The sequence below is a fragment of the Manacus candei genome, unplaced genomic scaffold (genome assembly GCF_025592945.1).
Source record: "Manacus candei isolate 608988 ecotype Guabito, Panama unplaced genomic scaffold, ASM2559294v1 h1tg000046l, whole genome shotgun sequence".
Classification (NCBI taxonomy): domain Eukaryota; kingdom Metazoa; phylum Chordata; class Aves; order Passeriformes; family Pipridae; genus Manacus; species Manacus candei.
In genome coordinates this window covers 14,604,818-14,624,527 of record NW_026138094.1, presented here as the reverse complement: position 1 = coordinate 14,624,527, position 19,710 = coordinate 14,604,818, and the positions used below count along the sequence as shown (strand labels likewise).

The following is a 19,710-nucleotide window of genomic DNA, read 5'->3' as shown; positions in this document are numbered from 1 at the left end:
GTTAACTATATCAGCTTACTATCTAGGGGGTAGATTTTAAGCATAGTGAGCAGGGATTTAGCTGTGTGACTCCTATTAACTTCAACAAGAATCGTGTAGCTAAATCCCCATCCACCACACGGAAAGTTTACCAGTAGGATTCACAAAATGTGCATATTAATTTCAGGACAGCAAGCAATAGTTCCTTGTTTAAAATTGCCCACAGTGTAACATCAGTTCTCATTAGAGATCTTTCAGCAGTTTCAGAAGTAATTATGTTTTTCAGAATTATTTAAGGGGAAAAGAGAATTCAGTCACTGAATTTGGTTGGAGATCTATTACAGGTGACTTAATACTTTTGCAGTCTATTATTATTTGTTGACCTGCAGGAAGGGGAAGATAAAAACTAAAGACAATGTTAACCCTCATAAATAAGTGATACACCTTTTGAATATTTTATTTAGCACCTGATTTCCTCATAGACTTGTGACCTCAGCTGTGGAAGCACTCACTGCTAAAGACTCTGCACACTGTTAGGAGTGCTCTCCTTGACACCAGTGTGTCAGTTCTCAGCAGGGCCAGCCCCTGATATGTGGTAGGAACATCCTCATCAGAGGACAGTCAATTAGGAGAAGAACACTCTGTAGTTTCAGAACCTTGATGCTGAAAGCACCAATGTAGGAGACACTCTTTTTGCAGGGATTAGCTTTACATTGCCTCCCCACGAGTACTGAGAGAGACTCAATGAGCTTAAATAGCCTTTAAATGATGTTGAGTCCTTGCCAGTCCATTATACACTGCAAATGTTAACATTCAGTAGCGACTGGAGAAATTTCAAGCATTTTAATCCCCTCCTTTTATTCTATTTGCAGTTTCTTTTATTGCCACATCCCATAATTCACATCGAAGGCTTCATCTTGCAGCTCATATTTTCCTGGGCTGGTTTAATGGTTATGAGTTGTCCTGTTGAGATGGGTGGAGTTTGGGATGTGCAGAAAGGTTACACACAGGCATCAGCCTTCCAGGGCTGGATCCACAGCACATAAACAGAAATTAAAGGAATCTTGGCTAACTGGCAGTGCCAGCTGAGGCTTGCAGAGGTTTCATTGTTCACACGAGGGCTCCCATGATGAGCTGTGGGGTGGGTTTTCCTCGTTTGCTGTTTCCTGTGCTGATCTCTTTGTTTTCTGTCCTTCTCTCCCCCGAAGCTGTGAGGAGCTGTGTCCCCCCGGCAGCCACGGAGCCCAGTGTGAGCTGCGCTGCCCCTGCCAGAACGGGGGCGTCTGTCACCACATCACCGGGGAGTGCTCCTGTCCCGCGGGATGGACGGTGGGTACCACTCACACCCAGCCTCCTGGAGGGCTTGGAGTGTGATTAACTAACCATTTCATTGCTCACTGTCTCAGCTGATGCTTCCCTGAGTGCCTGTCATGTGTATCTGCTGTTATTTGTCACGAGGCTTCAACGATTCCGAAACTGGGATCATCTTTGTGTGCACAGGCCACAATTCTGGGACCTGGCACATCCCTGGAAGTGTTCAAAAAACACATAGATGTGGCACTTGGAGACATGGTTTAGTGGTGTCCTTGCCCTTGGAAGTAGGGAGAGAGGTTAATTTAGACTTTACAATGCTTCTCAGAAGCACTTTTGAAGGACTAGATCTCTGTGCTTGGGAGGGTGGTGTCCTTGGCCATTGGTTGGACTCAGTGACCTTAGAGGGTTTTTCCAGCCTAAATGATTCTGGGGTTCTCTGACTGGTATCTGCCATCATCAAGTTTAAAAATCATCAGTAAATTAAGAGACAAAGGGATTGTCTCCAGGTTACAGTTCCTTGGAATATTCCCTGCAGCCTTGGACACTGCCCTCACACAGGACAGAAAACTCAAAGCTCAGCTTGACATTGTCAAAGGCACAAACTGTCCTGTTCCCCTTCAGGAGAGAGGGAAAGGGAGAATCAGGGAGAATTCAGTGGCTCAGACTGTCAGCAGAGCAGGATTGAACCCAGGACAGAGGTCAGTTCAGTGTCCTGCCCTTCCTCAGGCATCATTCCCATTGATTGCCATAGATTTGCTTGTACCAGGGGTTGCTCTGGAGAGAGACAATCTCTAACCTTTAATCCTCTGTGTCAAGAAAGCAAGGCCAAACATTTTTAAAGTCCTCAACGTTATCAATAATGCAATAATTAACTCTCCTGGGGTTTGCCAAGTCTCACAGGCCTTCGGACCATTTAGCTGTACTAAATTTCCTGGCATTTTTCCTGTATCTGACAATTAGTCTCTTGGCAAACTGGCTGGATTTTAATGCGTGCAAGTGCTCTGAATTTTTATTTTTACGTGGAGGGCCCTGCAGATCATCAGACAAATGTGTGTGTGGCTTCTGCTGGGGACCTTCTACCTGCTGGAACACGTGAGAGAGTTGCTGGAGTTCCTTTACATCCATCAAATGCTGCTTCCATTTGATCACAGCTGCTTTGAGTTCAGAAGAGCCAACCATGAGGAGCTGGTGGCTTGAGAGAGCGTGGGAGAAGAACATTGTTGCCCATAATTTTTGGTGGAAGCTGCATATGGAAAATCTCTTTCTAACTGGAGAGTTAGAGTTTCTCTACCTTGGCTTTGATATGAATATGACACCTTACCCTCACCTGGCCTTCAGTGGAGGCAAAGAAAAGGTTCTTTCCTTGAGTGGGGGAGCTAAAGGAAGGAATTCACATATTTTTGAGGGCCTATCAGTCTATTCTGGCACTTCCCCCAGGAAGTGATCAGTAAAGTGATTAACATAAGAAAAAGTACAACTTTTTCCATCTCCTCTTCTGCGTGCCAAGATTTCTCAGAATCCGAGTTGGTTTGCTGTACCCTTCCTGAACTGTGTTTTATCAGGAGTTTTCTTTTTCAAAGTTAAACCATCAATAAACAGATGAAAATATCAGAATAGAGCAGGAATTTTTACATGTCTTTTAGGATGCAGCAGAGACTATAAAAAAGAGCCACAGCACTGGGGCTGCACAGCAGCTCTGGTTGTATCCTGGCCCACTCCTGCCCAGTTCTTACAGCCTGGAGTTTCTTCTTTGCATTTTTAGGAGCCCAGAGAGACTTTTCTGAAAACTGTGTTGTTGGCTGCTCTGTCCCCAGAGGAACCCTGGAGTTAACAATTGATGTCTGAAACAAGCATAACTGAAAATTGAAGAGAGAGATCAAGTATTCTGCAGAAAGAAACTGAAATTATAAGTAAAAGCACTCAGCTTGTAAATGTTGAGATTTTAAGTATAAAGGGTCTCTCCAGGGTTTTAATGAAAAGCTGGTAATTCAGTACACAGAGAGGGATAAAATATGGGTTTTTTCATGCTATATTTTTAACTCTTGGTGGTTGGAATGGTTTGGGAAGTGAGACATGAGGGGGCTGTGAACGAGCAGGCGAGATGGGATTGCTAGACAGCATTCATTTTACTTCACACTGAGGATTTCTCTGACACCAGGAATTTTACTTGCTGATTTTGAGGCTTGAGACTGCATGTATGTACTGAATATACCATCATTTTGAAAGGAGAGAATTCTCCCTGGATTTATGCAAGTGCAAATCCACTTGGACTTTATTGCTGCTGGATGAGCTGCAACTTTTATCCTTTCCTGGGCAGGCTTATTAACAGGAGCTCAGCTCCCTTGGGAGCCTGGTGGGACATGCAAGGGGAGGCAGGGAGTGGAATAGGAGGAAGTTTTGGGGTTCTGAGCTTCTTCCTTGGATACACCACCTCTAAAGCCTGGTTCTTTCATGGCTTGTGATTTCTTTCCTCCCACCTAGTGCAGATTCTCCCAGAAGAACAAGTTGTATGGATGATGTCCTGTGGGATTTTGCCGTCCCAAGGGTTTTTCACCAAGAGGATGGTGGCTGACAGCATATATTGTTGAGCCAGTCAACAAAATGTGGCTGCCAGCATCCCACAACTTTGGGCTTTTTCCACTTGTGTGCCTTTGTGGCTGTGGGAGCCAGTGGGAGGCTGCTTTAGGGTCTCATTAACAATTTACAGGTTTAATTCTATACATCTTTCTCATTTGCTGTATTAAATTCTCCAAGCACTCTCAGGAAGTGGGGAGAGAAGTTAATTTAGCATTTACAGTGCTTCTCAGAAGCACTTTTGAAGGACTAGATCCCTGTGCTCAGGAGAGCTGCAATCTTTGCTGGCATGACAGAACATTTGTCACTGGCAACACACCCTGCTGGGTCCCAGACCATCGTGGTGCCATGTTAATAAAACACATTCTGCTGATCAGTTCTTTCTCATTGAATCTGGCCTTTATGAAACAGCTATAATTTGTGGGTTTATCTGGTTTTCTTTCCTTGGTGGTTTTCAAACTTAGGGATATGTGAGAAAATGGAGCAGAAAAAAATCTTTTCTGTCCCACAAAATACAGCAAACTATGTCAAAAGCAGAAGCTGATGAAATCAGGGCCTTAAAAAAGGTGCTGATGGGGTGAACTTTGCTGATTAGATGTATAAGCAGCAGGAAACGTTGGGCTGACATTTGATCCTCCAGAGAGGGATGTTTTGAATTCCCTGAGTACGTATTAATGCAAAAACTACGCCTGAAGATCCTCTTGGCTCTGGGGGGATGCATCCCAGAGTATTGCTTTCTCATCATTTGCTGATAGAAATCCTGTTCCTTTTGAGACATGAAGGGAGAAAGTATTTATTATCAAGATAAATGGACACTTAGGTTTTCTGATATATAGTGTTGTGTATTACTCAAGTCCAGAGACACCAGTTTTTAATGCTGTAATCTGAAAGTTCTTGAACTGAGGCCAGCCTGGCTGTTTTACAGCCAAGCAGCCACCTCTCACTGCTTGGGAAAGGCTCAAAGTGTCTGTTTTATGGTGACATTGAAGAGCAGCCTCTCCACTTTGGGCTTGTTGACACAGCTAAACTTCCCCAGCCCCGAGGAGTGAAAGCAGCCGTTATATTCCTGGTTTATATTTTGTATAAACTGTGTCTAATATGTGCTTTGTTCAAAACCCAGAGCCCTCAGGGTTTGCTTAGGGAAACAAGGCTTCTGAGAGATTAAACCAAATAATCCCAGGGCCAGACAAACACTGGTTCTGTCTCACGCTGGGCACTGTGGTGGCACTGGCAACAGCGCCACTCGCTGCAGATGCCAAACATTTTCCATTATAGGACCACAACTTCAGCTCCCAGCACTGCCAGCCTTGTTTTGGCTGGAGTTCCTCAGCTGGATCCCAGCCCTGGGCTTTATGTTTGCTCCCAGAAAAAAAAAAAAAAACAACATTCTAAGAAAGTCTGAGGAAATCCTTGTAAGGCTTCGATACTTGGCAGGGGACATTATGGGATACCCAGAGGGGAAACCACCAGAGTTTGGCAGGTAAATTCTCCAAATACATGACCCCAACCAACAGTGAGCATTCCCTGCCTTGGGGCTGAGCAGCTGGAGCAAGGCTTGCCCAGGAATTGCTTTTCCTTGTGAGCAGTGCCAGGGTGCCCAACAGGGACAGTCTGTCCGTGCTTCGCTCTCGGGGGTGGTGAAACAGGGAGGGAAAGGAGGAAACAACTCACAGATGGGGATTTGGGTCCAGATGAAGGAGAGCACTAAAAGGGAGTCTGCAACAAGGATTTGGGGAGGACTGGAATAAAGAGGCAGGAGGGCAGAAGGCTGGGAGCATAAATGGGGAAAGGAGGTCACCAGCAAGATGTGGAGTTGAGGCAGGGCAGGGACTGAGATGTGACTCCGGGGCTGGGGATAAGGAGCTGGGAGGATGGTGAATGAGGCATCCTGCTGATGTTCAGGGATTAGGCAGATATTCCACTGCAAAATCCCTTCTTCTGGCCAAAGGCTGCTGCACTGCTGATGTGATGCTTCTGTGTCATTCCTGGGGGCTTTCTGCAACTCTCCCAACCTCTTGTTCCCATCCTGCCCCATCCGTGGCTTACACAGGGCACTGGCAGGTGCCATTCTGTGCTGAGTGTGGGGGCTGGATGGGAGCAGAGGGAATGGAGTAGGTGGGATCTGAGGGGTAGTACCGGACTCCTCCAGCAGGTGTATTTGGTCTTCTTTGTGGTTGGCTGAGGAGGGACTTTCTGAACAAGAGAGATGATCACAGACTATCAGAACTCGCACAACTTCATCCTCCCAGCGCAACCTTTCCAATAATCCCTTTCTTCCCAAATGTTCTCTACTCAGGGTGTGTCCAACAACATTTCAGCCTCTCCATTTCACAAAACCCCACCAGCACATACCAGAAGGTTTGTAGCCTTCTCTGTTTGCTTTTAACCTCTCCCAAACTTTCCTGGACCTTTACAAGGGGCAGTGAATCTCCAGCTGCAGTTTACAGGGAGATCCAGAGAAGAGAATTATCAGGGAGTGGACAGTGGTGAGAAAAATCCCTCCTGGAGTTAGACAGGCATTTACTCTGGTAGCAGAGTTTTCAGACTGTCTTTAGCACATCTTATACAGATAAAATATTGCTGCTACCCTCACTCCTAGGTTTAGCAAGAAGGACAATAAAAATCTCAGCTGCATATAGAAATTTATTGCATTATGGATGTTGACTGAAATATTGCTCTTTCTGCAACATTACCAGGGGCTGGTGTGTGCACAGCCATGTCCTCCTGGAACCTTTGGAATCAACTGCAGCCAGGACTGTCCGTGCCACAACGGAGGACACTGTGACCCCGTGACAGGAAAATGCATCTGCACAGCTGGCTATATAGGAGACAGGTAAAAACCAACCCCCCAAAAGCCTTTCATTTTAACCAGGGATTGTCAATATTTATATCCCTTCTAGGACAATCTTCCCCTCTGAAAAATGGTGTTATGTTTCTATTGCTCCAATTAGGTTCATCCTTCTGAAGCACTTCAAGCAATATAAATGTGGCAATGTTATTACTTTTTATTGGCAATGCTCTCCATTTACGGGGGTTTTTAATATAACTTTTAAAATTTAATGGATTAAATTTAATTTAGATATTTACAGTGATAAATTTAATAGAGAGCATTACATGTTTACAAGATATGTAAATGAACTATCTTTGTACAAATTAATATCCTCAAGAGTAAGCAACACAGCAAGTTTAATGTCTCCTTCAGCCCTCTGTGCTGCTGTAGCACTGATCCATCTCAGCCACCAGCAAAAGGTGATAAATCCTCAAAATTTATAAACGAGAGCCTTCACCCATGAATCGATCAGAGGAGATGATAATATTGTTTTACCAAGGTGTCATGGATTCAGCAAAATGACTACACAGCAAAGTCAATGAGGGATTGCAGCACGTGCTGGCTCAGCCCTCCAGCTAATCCTGCCTGCCAGAGGTTGGGAGGTGCAGTTACAGCAGCTCCCGGGGCAGCTCTCCCTGGGGGCTGGGCTGAGGCACCTCGTGGGCACAGCTCACCAGTGTGCTCTGCTACAGCCCTTCCTCCTGTGTATTCCCTGTTTTTATGAGCTGGAGGAAGCTCATCTCCATATACTGACAATGCTACAATTATACTTTTATGCAGCAAAGCTCCTTAGAGTTCCTCCTTTGTTGCCTCGCTGTGTAACCAGCAGGTCTCTGTAGCACAAAAACATCCAACCCCCATCCCTGGGGGGTCAGGAGGCTGCTCCTTCCATCACACAGGGAACTTCCTTGTGTCCATGTTATGGACAGTGATAATTGGAAGAGGCTCAGGATTTTTATGGGATTGGATGTGGTGGAAAAACTAATTACTTCTAAATAATTGAGTGAGAGGACATCGGTGTGACTCTGTTCCCCATCCTCCACCTGGAGACAGTGCTTCCAGCCAGGGGCTACCAGAGAATTACTGTTTCTCTCCTTGTGGAGACTTTTCACTAAAGGAAGCAACTGCCCATCCTGGATCCTTATACTGGTGACCACAGTTTAATCCCAAACTGTTCCCAGCGCTGGCCATGCTTGGGAAGGCTGACAGAGCCTCTGGTTCCAGGTCTCCTCATTTGGTTGTTGCACATCCTGATGGATTCCTGGCTGTAGGTGAATGAACAGTGCTGGAGCTGCTGGGATCTCCCAGCCAGCAGCCTGCATCCCCCTTGGGGATGAGGGAAGGAGATGGGAAGGTGGTTTTATTGCTGATTGTCCTCCAAGAGGGGCTGGAGAAGGTGGCTCAGGGAGAGACTGGGCAGAGGAGACACCTCAGGGCAGAGCTGGCAGGAGCTCACAAGGATTGTCCTTGAGCAAAGGGACTGTGGACTCATCAGATCTGGGCCTGGAGAAAAGTGGGAGACGTTTGGACTCCAAAGAAAGATGTTTCTTGGGAAGACAGAAGCAGGGAGGGAAAAAAATAAGGCACAGCCAGTTGGGAGAGGTGGAAAAGAAGCAAGGGAAGGTCACATTGTGGACCTGTATCCAAGCAAAACCCTAAGGAATGGCTCATCTTCCCCATCCTGGAGCAGGGAAGTAAAAGACACCGAAGGGAGAGGCGGGAGAGCAGAAATGCAGGGGTGTGGAAGGATGAATGGGAACAGGATTAAAACAGGCAGGTAGGAAAGCTCTGCCAGCAGCAGGGCAAAAGTGCAGAAATTCCCACCTTTCAGACAGGTTATTGGAAGGTTAAAACAGGTTTATCTGTCAGCCTTTAACCCCCCTTCTATAAAGGGAGGGAGACTTCAGGCCCATTATATCCCAGTGGAGCTGTGCCCCTCTGGTTTGTCCTGAACAGACTCACCTGCCCTCACTTGGCTGGGGGCTCTGCTGAGCAAATTTGATGAGGGCAGGAGTAAGGACAAGGTCTTTAAAGAGTCTAAATTGCTTTCCTTGGCTTTGTGTTCACCCCATGTGGGCAATGGGACAGATCAGTCAGCTCCAGTTTAGCTTAAACTCTCGTTTTACTTTCTGGATCTCACGGGAGTTACAGCACGATTGCAAGGAGAGCAGGAGAATCTGCTGCACCACAAAACAGTGTTTTCTTTCATGTCTTACAAGGCACTGAAGAAATCTTCTTAATAATAACTGATATTGTGAATAACCTGCAATAAAAATATAAATACACTTTGCCTACTATCATCTTTAAATTATCAATAAGTACTGTATAATGCTACGGTTCATCGTGGTGTGCAGAAGATAATAACAGAGAGTTAGATAAATATCTGTGGAGATGAAATGGTCAGACAGGGCTGTGTGAGTGTAATTGCCACACTTTTGTTCCCTACCTGTTTTCCAAGAGTGGCACTGCACTAAATCTCCAGGAAATTGGCAGGCACTGTTAATAACTGCAGGATGCTTTGTGCTCACAGAAATGACTGGATCTGTCAAGGAAATGTATGTTTTACAAACTGGAAAGGAATAATAGCAGAGGCACAGTTAGAAGCTGAGGATGGAGTGTCTCACAATTCAGTGCCTGACAGGAAAAGTGAACATGCTGGTTTAGCTTTGTTTTCCATTTTGCCACTAAATCTAAAGGTTGAATCTTAACAGAATAAATATCACATTTTTTTGAACTATGCGAGCAGATTTATTCTCCTGTTGTTGTGTTTGTAGCTGGATCTCTTATCTCCTGGTCGGTGTATTTTGGATGGCTTTTCATATTTGTCTGTCCTACATAAACACAATCACTGTTTCAAAACAAAGAAAGAGAAAAGCCTAACAAACTTTACAGCATTATTCCTTAACAAAAAAGAAATTATGGAAAAAAATCTAGGTCCATGTACTAAGTTCATCTGTTAAGCAGGCTGTCTTCTGTTTAATATTTTGTGAAATTGCTTCCATTAATTCTACAGGTGACAGCCATATTATCCTATCCCAACCCAAATAATTATAGTACATATTAAAGTTCAGTGGATATTATAATACGAATCTCCCCAGATAGGCAGAAAGCAATGTAAATTAAACAAGAAACATAACTAGGGCTTAGCAGCTCATTTTGTAATTTAATTGAACAATGTATCTGGTTGTTAATGGTGCTATGGACACATTAGATTGATATGTTGCAAAGGAAAGATGTTTAAGTAGAAAGCTAATTCCTGCTGTGATTATTCTCGTGTTCCAGAGGAGTCATTATTAGTATTCTTTGTATAAAATTCATTAGCGGGAGCTGCTTGATCTCCAAATAAATAAGTTGGTTAAATTGTTAGTAGAAAAAGGCTAATTATGTAAATGGATTAGGTCGTCAATATTTCATTTCCAGATGCTTTTCTCCCTGCTAGGTAATGCTTCATCTTCTATAAATATGGAGTGATACAGAGCACTATTGACTAAGTGTTCATCCCGTTGAGTGCAGGGCTCTCCTCACGAGCAGGGTCTGTGCAGCAGTGGGGAATGAGGAGCTCAGTCCCCTCCTCCTGCACTTCCTTTGCTGGGAGTGTTCCAGCCCCACTGCTCCCCTCCTTTCTTTGCTTGTTCTGCTGCTGGGGATTCTGCAGGCTCTTTCCCTGTTTGTCACAAACTCCTCTCTCCCTGGGTCTCATATGAACTCCTCACCTTGGATTTGTAACCAGCAGCTGTGGTGGTGGCTGCTGGAATTCAGTCCCTGGCTGGGCCTTTCGCTGTGTTCGTTTATTTTTAGTAAAACGTGATAATCTGAAGCTGCAAAAGTAATGCCCTTCTTATATACTGCCTGTGTTCATTGCAGTTTTGCCTGCCTTGCATCACACATTAATCTTTTATTACTGATCATTATATTAACTCTCACCTGCCAGCTGTGAAATGACCTGCAGAAAGACATTTAACAATTGCCTCCATCCACCGAGTTTACAGTATACACTTTAATCAATGCTCAGGCTTAAATTAATGCTGATAGGCAATTTCCAATGTCTGGCATCCATGTGATAAGGGAATTGGGCTTTTCTTGCCTTCTTTTGCTGTTTTTATGAACTGAAAAGGCCTGTCTGTATTTCACGGTGGATCATGTAAACTCTAGTCCTGACTCATTGCAGAATTTTGAAACCACTGAATTATGTCAAGCACAGAATCAGTTGCTTTCTTTAGGACCTTGGCTGAGCTTTTCCAAATAGGAAATAGTATGAACTCTTAAATTGGTTGTGTAGGACAAGGAGACAGACTTTTTGGCAGATATGAGAATGTATCCAGTAGGGAAATACTTAAAACAGTGGATGGAAGGTGCAATTCAAAGCAATCTGTGTAGAGTGTTTACAGGTTCCATTTTTGGGTGTATCAAATATTAAAAACAGCAATTTTGAAGAAGATTCTTCACTAAGGAGCGTGAAAGTGATTTTTATTGGGATTTTATGCTGCTGAGCAGCCCTGGAGTAGGAGAAGAAAAAGTAAATTTAAGCTTTAGTTACTCAGAACACACACAAAAGACAAAGGAGTTTGTTTTCTCCTTGTTGGTATAAAGCTGATGCAATGGCAGCAAAGAGGGCAAGTAAAACTGGACATTGCTGGAGAAACTTTGCTCAGTATTGCTTAGACCACATTCCCTTTGAACCCTCAGCATCATTAGGAGGATCATGTGCTTTCAAGGAAAGTGCACAGTCCTTCTGTGATAAAGAGAAAGCAAACAGGAGAGGGGTTTTTTTAATCATTTATTCCACATCAATTTCTTATGGTTGGTGAATGGAATTGTCAAGGTGCAGGAGAGAAGAATGCACTTTGTGAATGAAGGCAATATTAAGTAATGCAAATGTTGCAGCTCTAATTGGGCAGAGATTAATGCAGTTTCAGGTAACAGCCCTTTCCATGCCGGGATATCACATCACCCCGACGAGACCATCGGTTCACAGTGTGTGACTTAACTAAAAAGCAGTGCTTTTGTATTTAGTTCATTAACAGAGACATTGCTGTGCAGAAGGCTGCAGCTCTGACTGGCTGCCCTGTCCCCTGTATCCCTGCAGGTGCCAGGAGGAGTGTCCCATCGGGACATACGGCTTCCAGTGCTCACAAGCCTGCGACTGCCAGAACGGGGCCAAGTGCTACCACGTCAACGGAGCCTGCATCTGTGACCCCGGCTTTAAAGGGATCTACTGCCAAGAAAGGATGTGTCCAGAAGGGTTTTATGGCCTCAAATGCAACAAGAGATGTCCTTGCAATATTACCAACACCCTCAGGTATGTACATCATGTAATATTGCAGTGCAGGGAGTGGTCAAATAAAAGCATTGGGAAGAATTCAATTAACTGCACACACTGCCTTTTTCTCTGTAGTTTTAAGTACAAGCATAGACAGTTCCTCTGGATTGCAAAGCTTGGATTTAAATGACCTCAGGTTTGTAACCATAAGCCTCAGTTCAGCCATCTACTGAGCACAGATCTGTTAACAGCTCTGGTAACATCTGAAACAACCTGACACACAGCTTTATCCTGTAACTAAAGTCTTGGAGGCATAAGGACCATCAGGTGATGCCCATATGTGTGTATAATAACCCACTGAAGTTTTAAAAATAGAGATATGTTTACTCAAATCCATCATTTTGGCTTTTTTTTTATGCCATGGGTTTTCTTGTTAGATCTACAGACAGCAAGGGGACTTTCAAAATGAAACCTAATTTGCTTCAGTTTATGTCTCGTGGCAAATTACCCTGTTGCAAACACTTGAGGCAGATGTATAAATAGACTGAAATCAATATCCCTGAGTCAGTCTGTGGAGCTGTAACACGGTTGACATTGTCAAAACAGACTCCTCATGTGAGCCTATTTCTGCTCCTCACTCACTGTGTGCGTGTGGGAAATATTCAGGAAAATAAATACCAGGGAATTGTACCTACAGTGGAATCAGCCTCGCTTAAAAGGTAGGGTTTTGATGTCTTATTCCCTTTTTTTTTGCTTTTTTTAGGATCTTATTCTTGAGGTTCTCATTTCTAAAAGTCAGAGCCACTTGAGCACCTTGAATTGACTTTCCCGTTGCAGCCTTGAATAAGTTTTCCAAACCTTGGAAAAACAAAAAAGAAAGAATTTAAGACTCTTCCCTATTATCCTCTTTGTTATCTTTTGTAACTCCCTGCCTTGTTTCCTGACTGCTGGAATTGCTGTTTGGAGATTCCTCCCTCCCTCCCCTGCAGTAAAGGAACCTGGACAGCCAAACCCCACCGGCCTGCTGTCTCATGGACCCGAGTGCCACATTCCTCACCTGCTCCATGCTGAGCCCCTCGACTCCCACTGCATTCCCCCCCTTTTGTGCCCATTCCTGTTCAGCAGGCAGAGCCAATTTAGGGTTGTGTGTGCTTCAGAGGGAGGTGGGATAATTGATGCCCGAGCAAACCTGCCCTTGGTACAGACATTCCTCAATTTCCAACCAGACAGGTGGGGACCTGACTGTCCTGCAGATGATGACAAACCTGCCTTGGATCTTGCTGCCTGCTGAAATATAAACACCCCCAATTAAGGATGCAAGCAACAGCTCCTAATTTGTGTGCACACTCACACTCACACACACACAAACACTTCAGGCAAATCTGTCTGTGTGCTCGAGATAGACCCTGTTTGTCTCAGTCTTGGGAGTAAACAGGTGATTTTCTTTGTGAATTCAGCTGTGAGTGGTGAGGCTTTGTTTAACTGAAAGTCAGAGCTCACAATGGATTATTTAAAAACTTGTAATTGTGGTGATACAAGTCCCATAGAGCAAGAGAGCTGCAGCACTACTGGGTTTGACAGCCAGGATCCAAAGGGTTTGAGGCTCAAAGGGAGCTTTGTACAACAGGCTTCCATCGCTTCAGATTATGTTGTGTATCATGAAATCATTGCAAAAATAACATCCCTGAGGCATGAGCTGCACATTTTACACAAAAGGTTAGTGCTGTGTTGTGCTGAGGATGTGGGATGTCTCAGGAGTTACTGCAGAGGGAGCTGAGTTGTAAATCCCTGCCTGTCACACACCGCAGCACCTGGCACTGGGCATGACTCCAGCCTGGGGTAAACACAACCTGAATTGCTCCTCAGGGTAAACTGTTCTTCAGATGTGCTGGAGGGTGGGAATATGCTCATGGACAGTAGCTGACACTGTGTCTTCACCCCTCCTGAGCCTGCAGGAACCTGCCTGTGAGCCCATATTCCCATAAAGGTGTAAACAGAGTGGAAGAATTGCAGGCCATGGGCAAGGCTGAGCTTGGCTGATGTTTCTCAGCTTAGTGCTCAATTCAGTAAGAGTATTTTAGGTGGGTTTGAGGGTGCAAGAATTCATCCTGTGTTACTCAGAGGGGTGCTCTGAGGGTTTGCCAGAGGGTCTTTCCTGAAAGAACAGACTGGCACCATCCAGCTGTGAGGAAAGAGGAGGCCTCAGGTTTGAGAGAGCTCAGAAAGGTGAAGGATTGAATCCTCTCCCAGCTCTTTTCTGGGCATGTGGTCATTCCTACACACCCTATTCCTGCTTGCTGCCTGATGGGTACATTTTATTCCTTCCCTTCCATCAGTGCTCCATCAGCCTCCCTTGCAGCATCCTCTGCTGAGATGGTATCTCTGGTTCCTTAATAAATGAGTCTAGTCTCTCCATTGATAAAATCTCCCTTTTTTCCTACATCTTATCACTGCTGTTATGGAACAAAGAGATATCAGCAAGCTGTAGATCTGCAAATGTTCTTTCATTCATCCATGGGATTTGGGCTTTCCACTTTTCAATGAGCTCCAGGAGTGCTGTCAGTTGCTGAGCTGATGGAAAATGACCTTTTCCAAAGGCACTCCACGTTCTGAACAAATCTTTTTGCTCATTGTTTAACCAGTCCCATACAGGGCACTCCTCTTCCCCCCCTCCTCCTCCCGTTCCTCCCTGAGTGTTTATCCTTACTGGAACTGGGGTCTTCCAGAGTGGTTCATTTGCTGACAGCCATCTATTTTCCCCAGAAGCAGTTTGAGCTGTTGGCTGCTTGTTGTGGTCCTCAGGTGTGTAGGATAATTAAATAAATACTTGTAGAAGGCGAGGGAAGCTCCTCTCCCTGGTTTTGACTCATTTCATCTGGTTATTGGAGAGTTGACTGGAACAGAAAGTTCTGGGGGCTTTGAGGAGCAGGTTGAGGAGGAACATTAAGAAGTACACAATCAGCTTTTCCACTTTCATAGATCTATCTGTTTTAATGTCTGAAGAGATCAGTGTGATCATCCAGTCTAACCTCCAGCATGGTAAAGGTTGAAGAACATCATCCAATAATTTCTGCATCAGAGCACAGTGAAAGGCACTTTGTGTGGGACATTTGAACAACCCCTCGACTGAGATTTAGAAAAGGTGATTTAGAACATGTTGGTGACTTGGACTGTCCTTCCACAGGAAAGGATACACCTGTAAAAAATCCTCCTCTGCAAAAAGCCCATGTTGAGACAGCCTACAGTTTTGGAAAGGAATAATCCTGGCTTGGTCTTTAAAGCAGGGAAGAAAATGAACAGCTGGAATAGTCTTGGCCACCCAGCCTTCTTGAACACTGCTGTGGAGCCAGGGTGTGGAGCCATGTGCCTTTGGGAATGTCTTTCCAAGGTCACAGACACGAGAAGGGAAGGAAGGCACTGTGACAAAGTAGATCTTCAGAGGCTCTAATTCCTGCCTCAGCACTGACAGGTTTGGAAGGACCAAACCCCACAGAGTTTGTGTGAAGTTTTGCCTTGACCTGAGTGGATAATGTGCTGCATGAGGCTGGCTTTGAAGATGTGCTGGACTGAAGGAGTGGCCCTGCAGCCTCATTGTGGCCACTTCTTTAAAACAAGAGGCATTTTAGTAAGGAAAACTGAATGTAGTATGGACACCAAGAGACAGAAAATACTGTTAAATAAGGATTAGGGCTGTTGCTAATGAAGATGAGATGACTGGTACTAATGTATAAACATAAAGTCAGAAAATTCTCTGGGAAGAAGTTGTTTTGGCTGAAAGATGTGTGGAGAACAAATTCAGAGTTTGGAACAGACTGTGCTGTCTAAAGCATTTCTTTTTCCAATTTGCCTTAAGAAAGTTACCTGTTTTCCTCCAATTACTTCAAAATTAGATGCTTAAAAAACTTAAAGGTCAAAAATGCCTTTGTGTTTTTCAGTTCAGGTAGTAAAATTCTTATAAATAAATCTTTTATTGCTGTAAATGTGGCTCAGAAGGGATCATACAGAGGCTTCCAAAGTGCAGGAAGAGCCCTGGAGCACTTTCCTTCTCAGCCAGTGGACAGCTCCATTCCCACCTCAGCTTGGCCTGGAGCCCCAGGAACACTTGGCTGCCTGTGCTCACCCTGGGTTTTCTCTACACTCTTCCTTCCTGTGCTGCAGGAGACTTGAAGAAATGCAAGTTGTTAAGATTCAATGCAAAATACTATTGTACAGCACTGCCAGAGTTCTGGAAGTGTGGCAGGTTCCCTTCCTGTTCCCAGCAAGGGTTGGAAGGCAGGTGTTAGTGGGTTTGCCTTTGGGATCCTTCTGGAACCCTCCCGTTCTCTCCCCCACCCATTCAGTGATCCTCCTCTAGAGGAATCCTTTGTGTTCATTGATTTCAGTTTATTGGGGGCACAAGAAATGCCCCCCATACACTGTGACCTGTGCTGGCAAAACGTTCCAGGGACTTCTGGCCTTGACAGGTGCCTTCAGAGCAGGAAGGGAGGAATTCTGGAAATATTTATTCAAATTTCTAGCTGTACTTCCTATTCAAGCTTTATTCTGCCTCAAGCTTTCCAACCTCAGTCCAAAGAGCATTTAGATCACTGGGCAGTCTGGATGCACGGATGGTTGGATGGATGATAGATGCATTTCTGAACTATGTTATGTGTCTGGGTACATATTTTGACCAGAATGAAGTTGTACAGAATGCCAACAGAAGAGAAACATTTCTGACACACATACATCCAGACTTAAACTATATCATAACCTGCAATGTATTTACTATGTAACTCTACTCACTTTAATTACTGGAATTGTTCATACCTCCCAGATAAAAAAAAAAGAATTAATATAAAAACTGTTTAGTGATATCAGCTGCAGATCTTAAAAGGGTTTCCAAAGGAAGAAAGGCATCACTTTAGAAATGAGAAAGATGAAGCAGAAAGAGTGAGTTACATGGCCAAGATTCCCTGGCAGGACTGGGGAGGGAACAGCTGCTTTCTGCAGTTTGGAAAAGCATCTCAGTCTCAGCCCTGCTCAAGTTAACGCTGCATCAGGCACCTCAATTGCCAAACAAGTGCTTTTGACTCAGGAGAGAAACAAAACCCTGATCTGCTCAGGCTGGTGACAGAATTGTCCTTGCTGCAACGGGAACATGGTATGGATGGAGGGACCCAAACATCTGTGTGGGATTTTCCTGGCTCACAGTCCCATGAAAGAGTGGACAGGGCTTTAGTGGGGCTGATGTGATCTCACTTTTCTGCTGGCCCTTGGTTTGGAGTCAAAGCCCCCCCATCTCCTGCAGATTCTTCTGCAAAGCCTGTTTGCTTTTTGATTCTTATTTTAGTACCTGTCAGGAGGATTTTTAGTCCTGGGTACAGAGCTTGCATCCCATGCAAAAGAGCTGTCCATGTTGATGAAGGAGCAAACCTTGGAGTAAAAGCTCTTCCCGAGTGTAGTATTTTCAATTGAATTGTCATAGACTGATTCCAGCTGCCCTGATCATACATTACCTTTGAAAGATTTAATTTAGCCAACAGATGCAGTTCTCATGGAAGCATATGATACATGCAGTAGTAGTGGAAACAGAGAAACACAAAATCCACTTTAAAACACTCCTTTAATGTTGAGCTTTCTGCTCCTATTAGGTAATGATTAATGGACACAGAGGGGGAAAAAATGGGCTTTTATTATTTTCATCTGAATGTTAAGAGGTGCTTTGTGAACAACCATAATTTCAGGGACCGCTTTGTCAGAAGAATTTCATGGATGGTAGTTTGTTAAGCTGATTAATTGTTTTAATTAGTCAGTAAAATGCTATTTATGATAAAACATATGACACTTACAGAATTTGATCCTTCTTAGTCACAACAGTATATGACTAACCTCTCCTACCAGTAATTGCCTGAAACATACTTGGAAATTACATTTTATGAGGTTACCTTGAAAATTAACATATACAATATTAATTTTATAGGTGTAAAGAAACCCATTCAGTCATGTCTACAACCTTAAACTGTGGCAATAAATAATTATAAAGGAAAATGAATCGTTTCTGTGAGGCAAAAACCCAGGAGACAGGTCCACAGAGAGGTGCCACCTTGCAGAAGTCCATCCTTCTTGTTCTGAGAATGATAAAGAAAATGGGATTTGTACAAATATTGTTTCTCATCTCCCTCACTGAGGGCTGGGCAGAGCCATTATGGTACCACAGCCTCAGCTTGGCTCTCCTGATGTGGGAAAGAAGTGCCCTAAGGAAACCTGGGAGAAGGAAAAATGCTGAATAAAGATAAACTGTTTCATGGTGGGAGGAGCAAAGAGTGAGTCTTCCACCCACAGATCCAGAAGGGCCAGACATTGTCCGGTCTTTTGGGCTCAATTCTCCTTTCTCCTCTTCTCTCCATGTGGTGTGGAATTGGCTGCATGGAAATGAAAGCCAGAGGATTAATGTTGCTCATTATTCAGCATAAAGAACTTGACTCATTTCCCTGCTTGTCCTCAGTTCAGTCCCAGGGCTCCTGGTGGCTCCTGTCCCAGATAAATCCCAAGGCTTCAGGCGGTGATCAGTTCTGGGCACTGTGATTGAATATTCCCTGCAAAACTCCTCTTTTGAGGAGGTTTTTCCCTTCCAAAGCATTTTCCTTTTTACCCGTGCCTGCTGAAAAGTTCTGCTGAGCTGGCACTCCTGAAACACAACTGACAGTGGAATGGGATGGGATGGGATGGGATAGAATGGAATGGAATAGGATCATTTAGGTTGGAAAAGACCTTGAAGATCATCAAGTCCAACCATCAACTCAGCACCACCACCATGTTCACCCCTACGCCGTGTCCTCAGGTGCCACATCCACGTGTTTTTTGGACACCTCCAAGGCATGGTGGTGACTCCACCACCTCCCTGGTGGAGTCAGAATAGAATATTCAGAACAGAATAGAGTATTGTGCCCCAGAACTCAGGTTTATCTTCACAACTCTCTTGATTGCATTCCTCCATCCGCTGGAGTTTCTCCTAACCCTGAACATCCCTCGTGGCTGTGTTACAGCCAGATAGTCCACCACATACATATCCTACAGCCCATGGATTGATTGTGGCGTGGTTGATGGCAGTGATCCAAGTCACATTGATTTGAGAGTAGAAGAGCATGAACTCCAAGGTGTAAAATAACCAGTGCTGTGGCAGTTCCCAGGTGTTTGGAGGTGCTGTGCCAGGCTGGTGTTCAGCACCATGTTCCCTGTTCCCTTCCTAAATTACACAGCTGCTGATGTTCACCATCCTTAACAGCTTTAGGTTTGCCCTGTTCTTAGATGTGCTGGGCTGTATTTTCCCCTCCTGTCCACACCTCACGAGCATCTTGTCTGTCTCTTCTGTAGCTGCCACCCCCTGTCTGGAGAGTGCAGCTGCAAGGCTGGCTGGGCTGGGCTCTACTGCAACGAGACGTGTCCCCCGGGCTCGTACGGCGAGGGCTGTGCCCTGGCCTGCCCCTGCCACAACGGGGCCGACTGTGACGGCATCACCGGGGCCTGCTCCTGTGCCCCCGGCTACATGGTGAGTGCAGGGGGGAATGCTGGGGGGTCATAACTCTCTGCACACAGTTAAAGAGGATTTTAACCTGATTTCACAGAATATTTGCCCAGAAGTGGCCGATGCATGTGTTTGTCCTCCGTTCTGTGAAAATTCCACATCATTCTCCTTTGAGCAGTGTCAACTCACTGCTTCTGGTCCTGTGCTTAACACCACTGCTGTAAGTGTGTCACTAAAATAAAGATGTGG

General features: G+C 44.7%; 1 protein-coding gene across 11 annotated transcripts in view; it reads left to right on the top strand.

Annotated features, from left to right (window-relative positions):
• The window catches only part of MEGF11 (multiple EGF like domains 11), a 261,299-nt gene that overhangs the window by 167,426 nt on the left and 74,163 nt on the right, over positions 1-19,710 (top strand). For all 11 annotated transcript variants that reach the window (XR_007906151.1, XM_051796855.1, XM_051796853.1 and 8 more), the window contains 4 exons: positions 1,188-1,308; positions 6,564-6,700; positions 11,784-11,996; positions 19,311-19,485. Coding sequence is in view for 10 of the 11 variants with exons in the window: in XM_051796855.1 (XP_051652815.1) it covers positions 1,188-1,308; positions 6,564-6,700; positions 11,784-11,996; positions 19,311-19,485 (646 nt within the window). In the remaining variant the exon portion in view is untranslated. The remainder of the gene's footprint in view (positions 1-1,187; positions 1,309-6,563; positions 6,701-11,783; positions 11,997-19,310; positions 19,486-19,710) is intronic.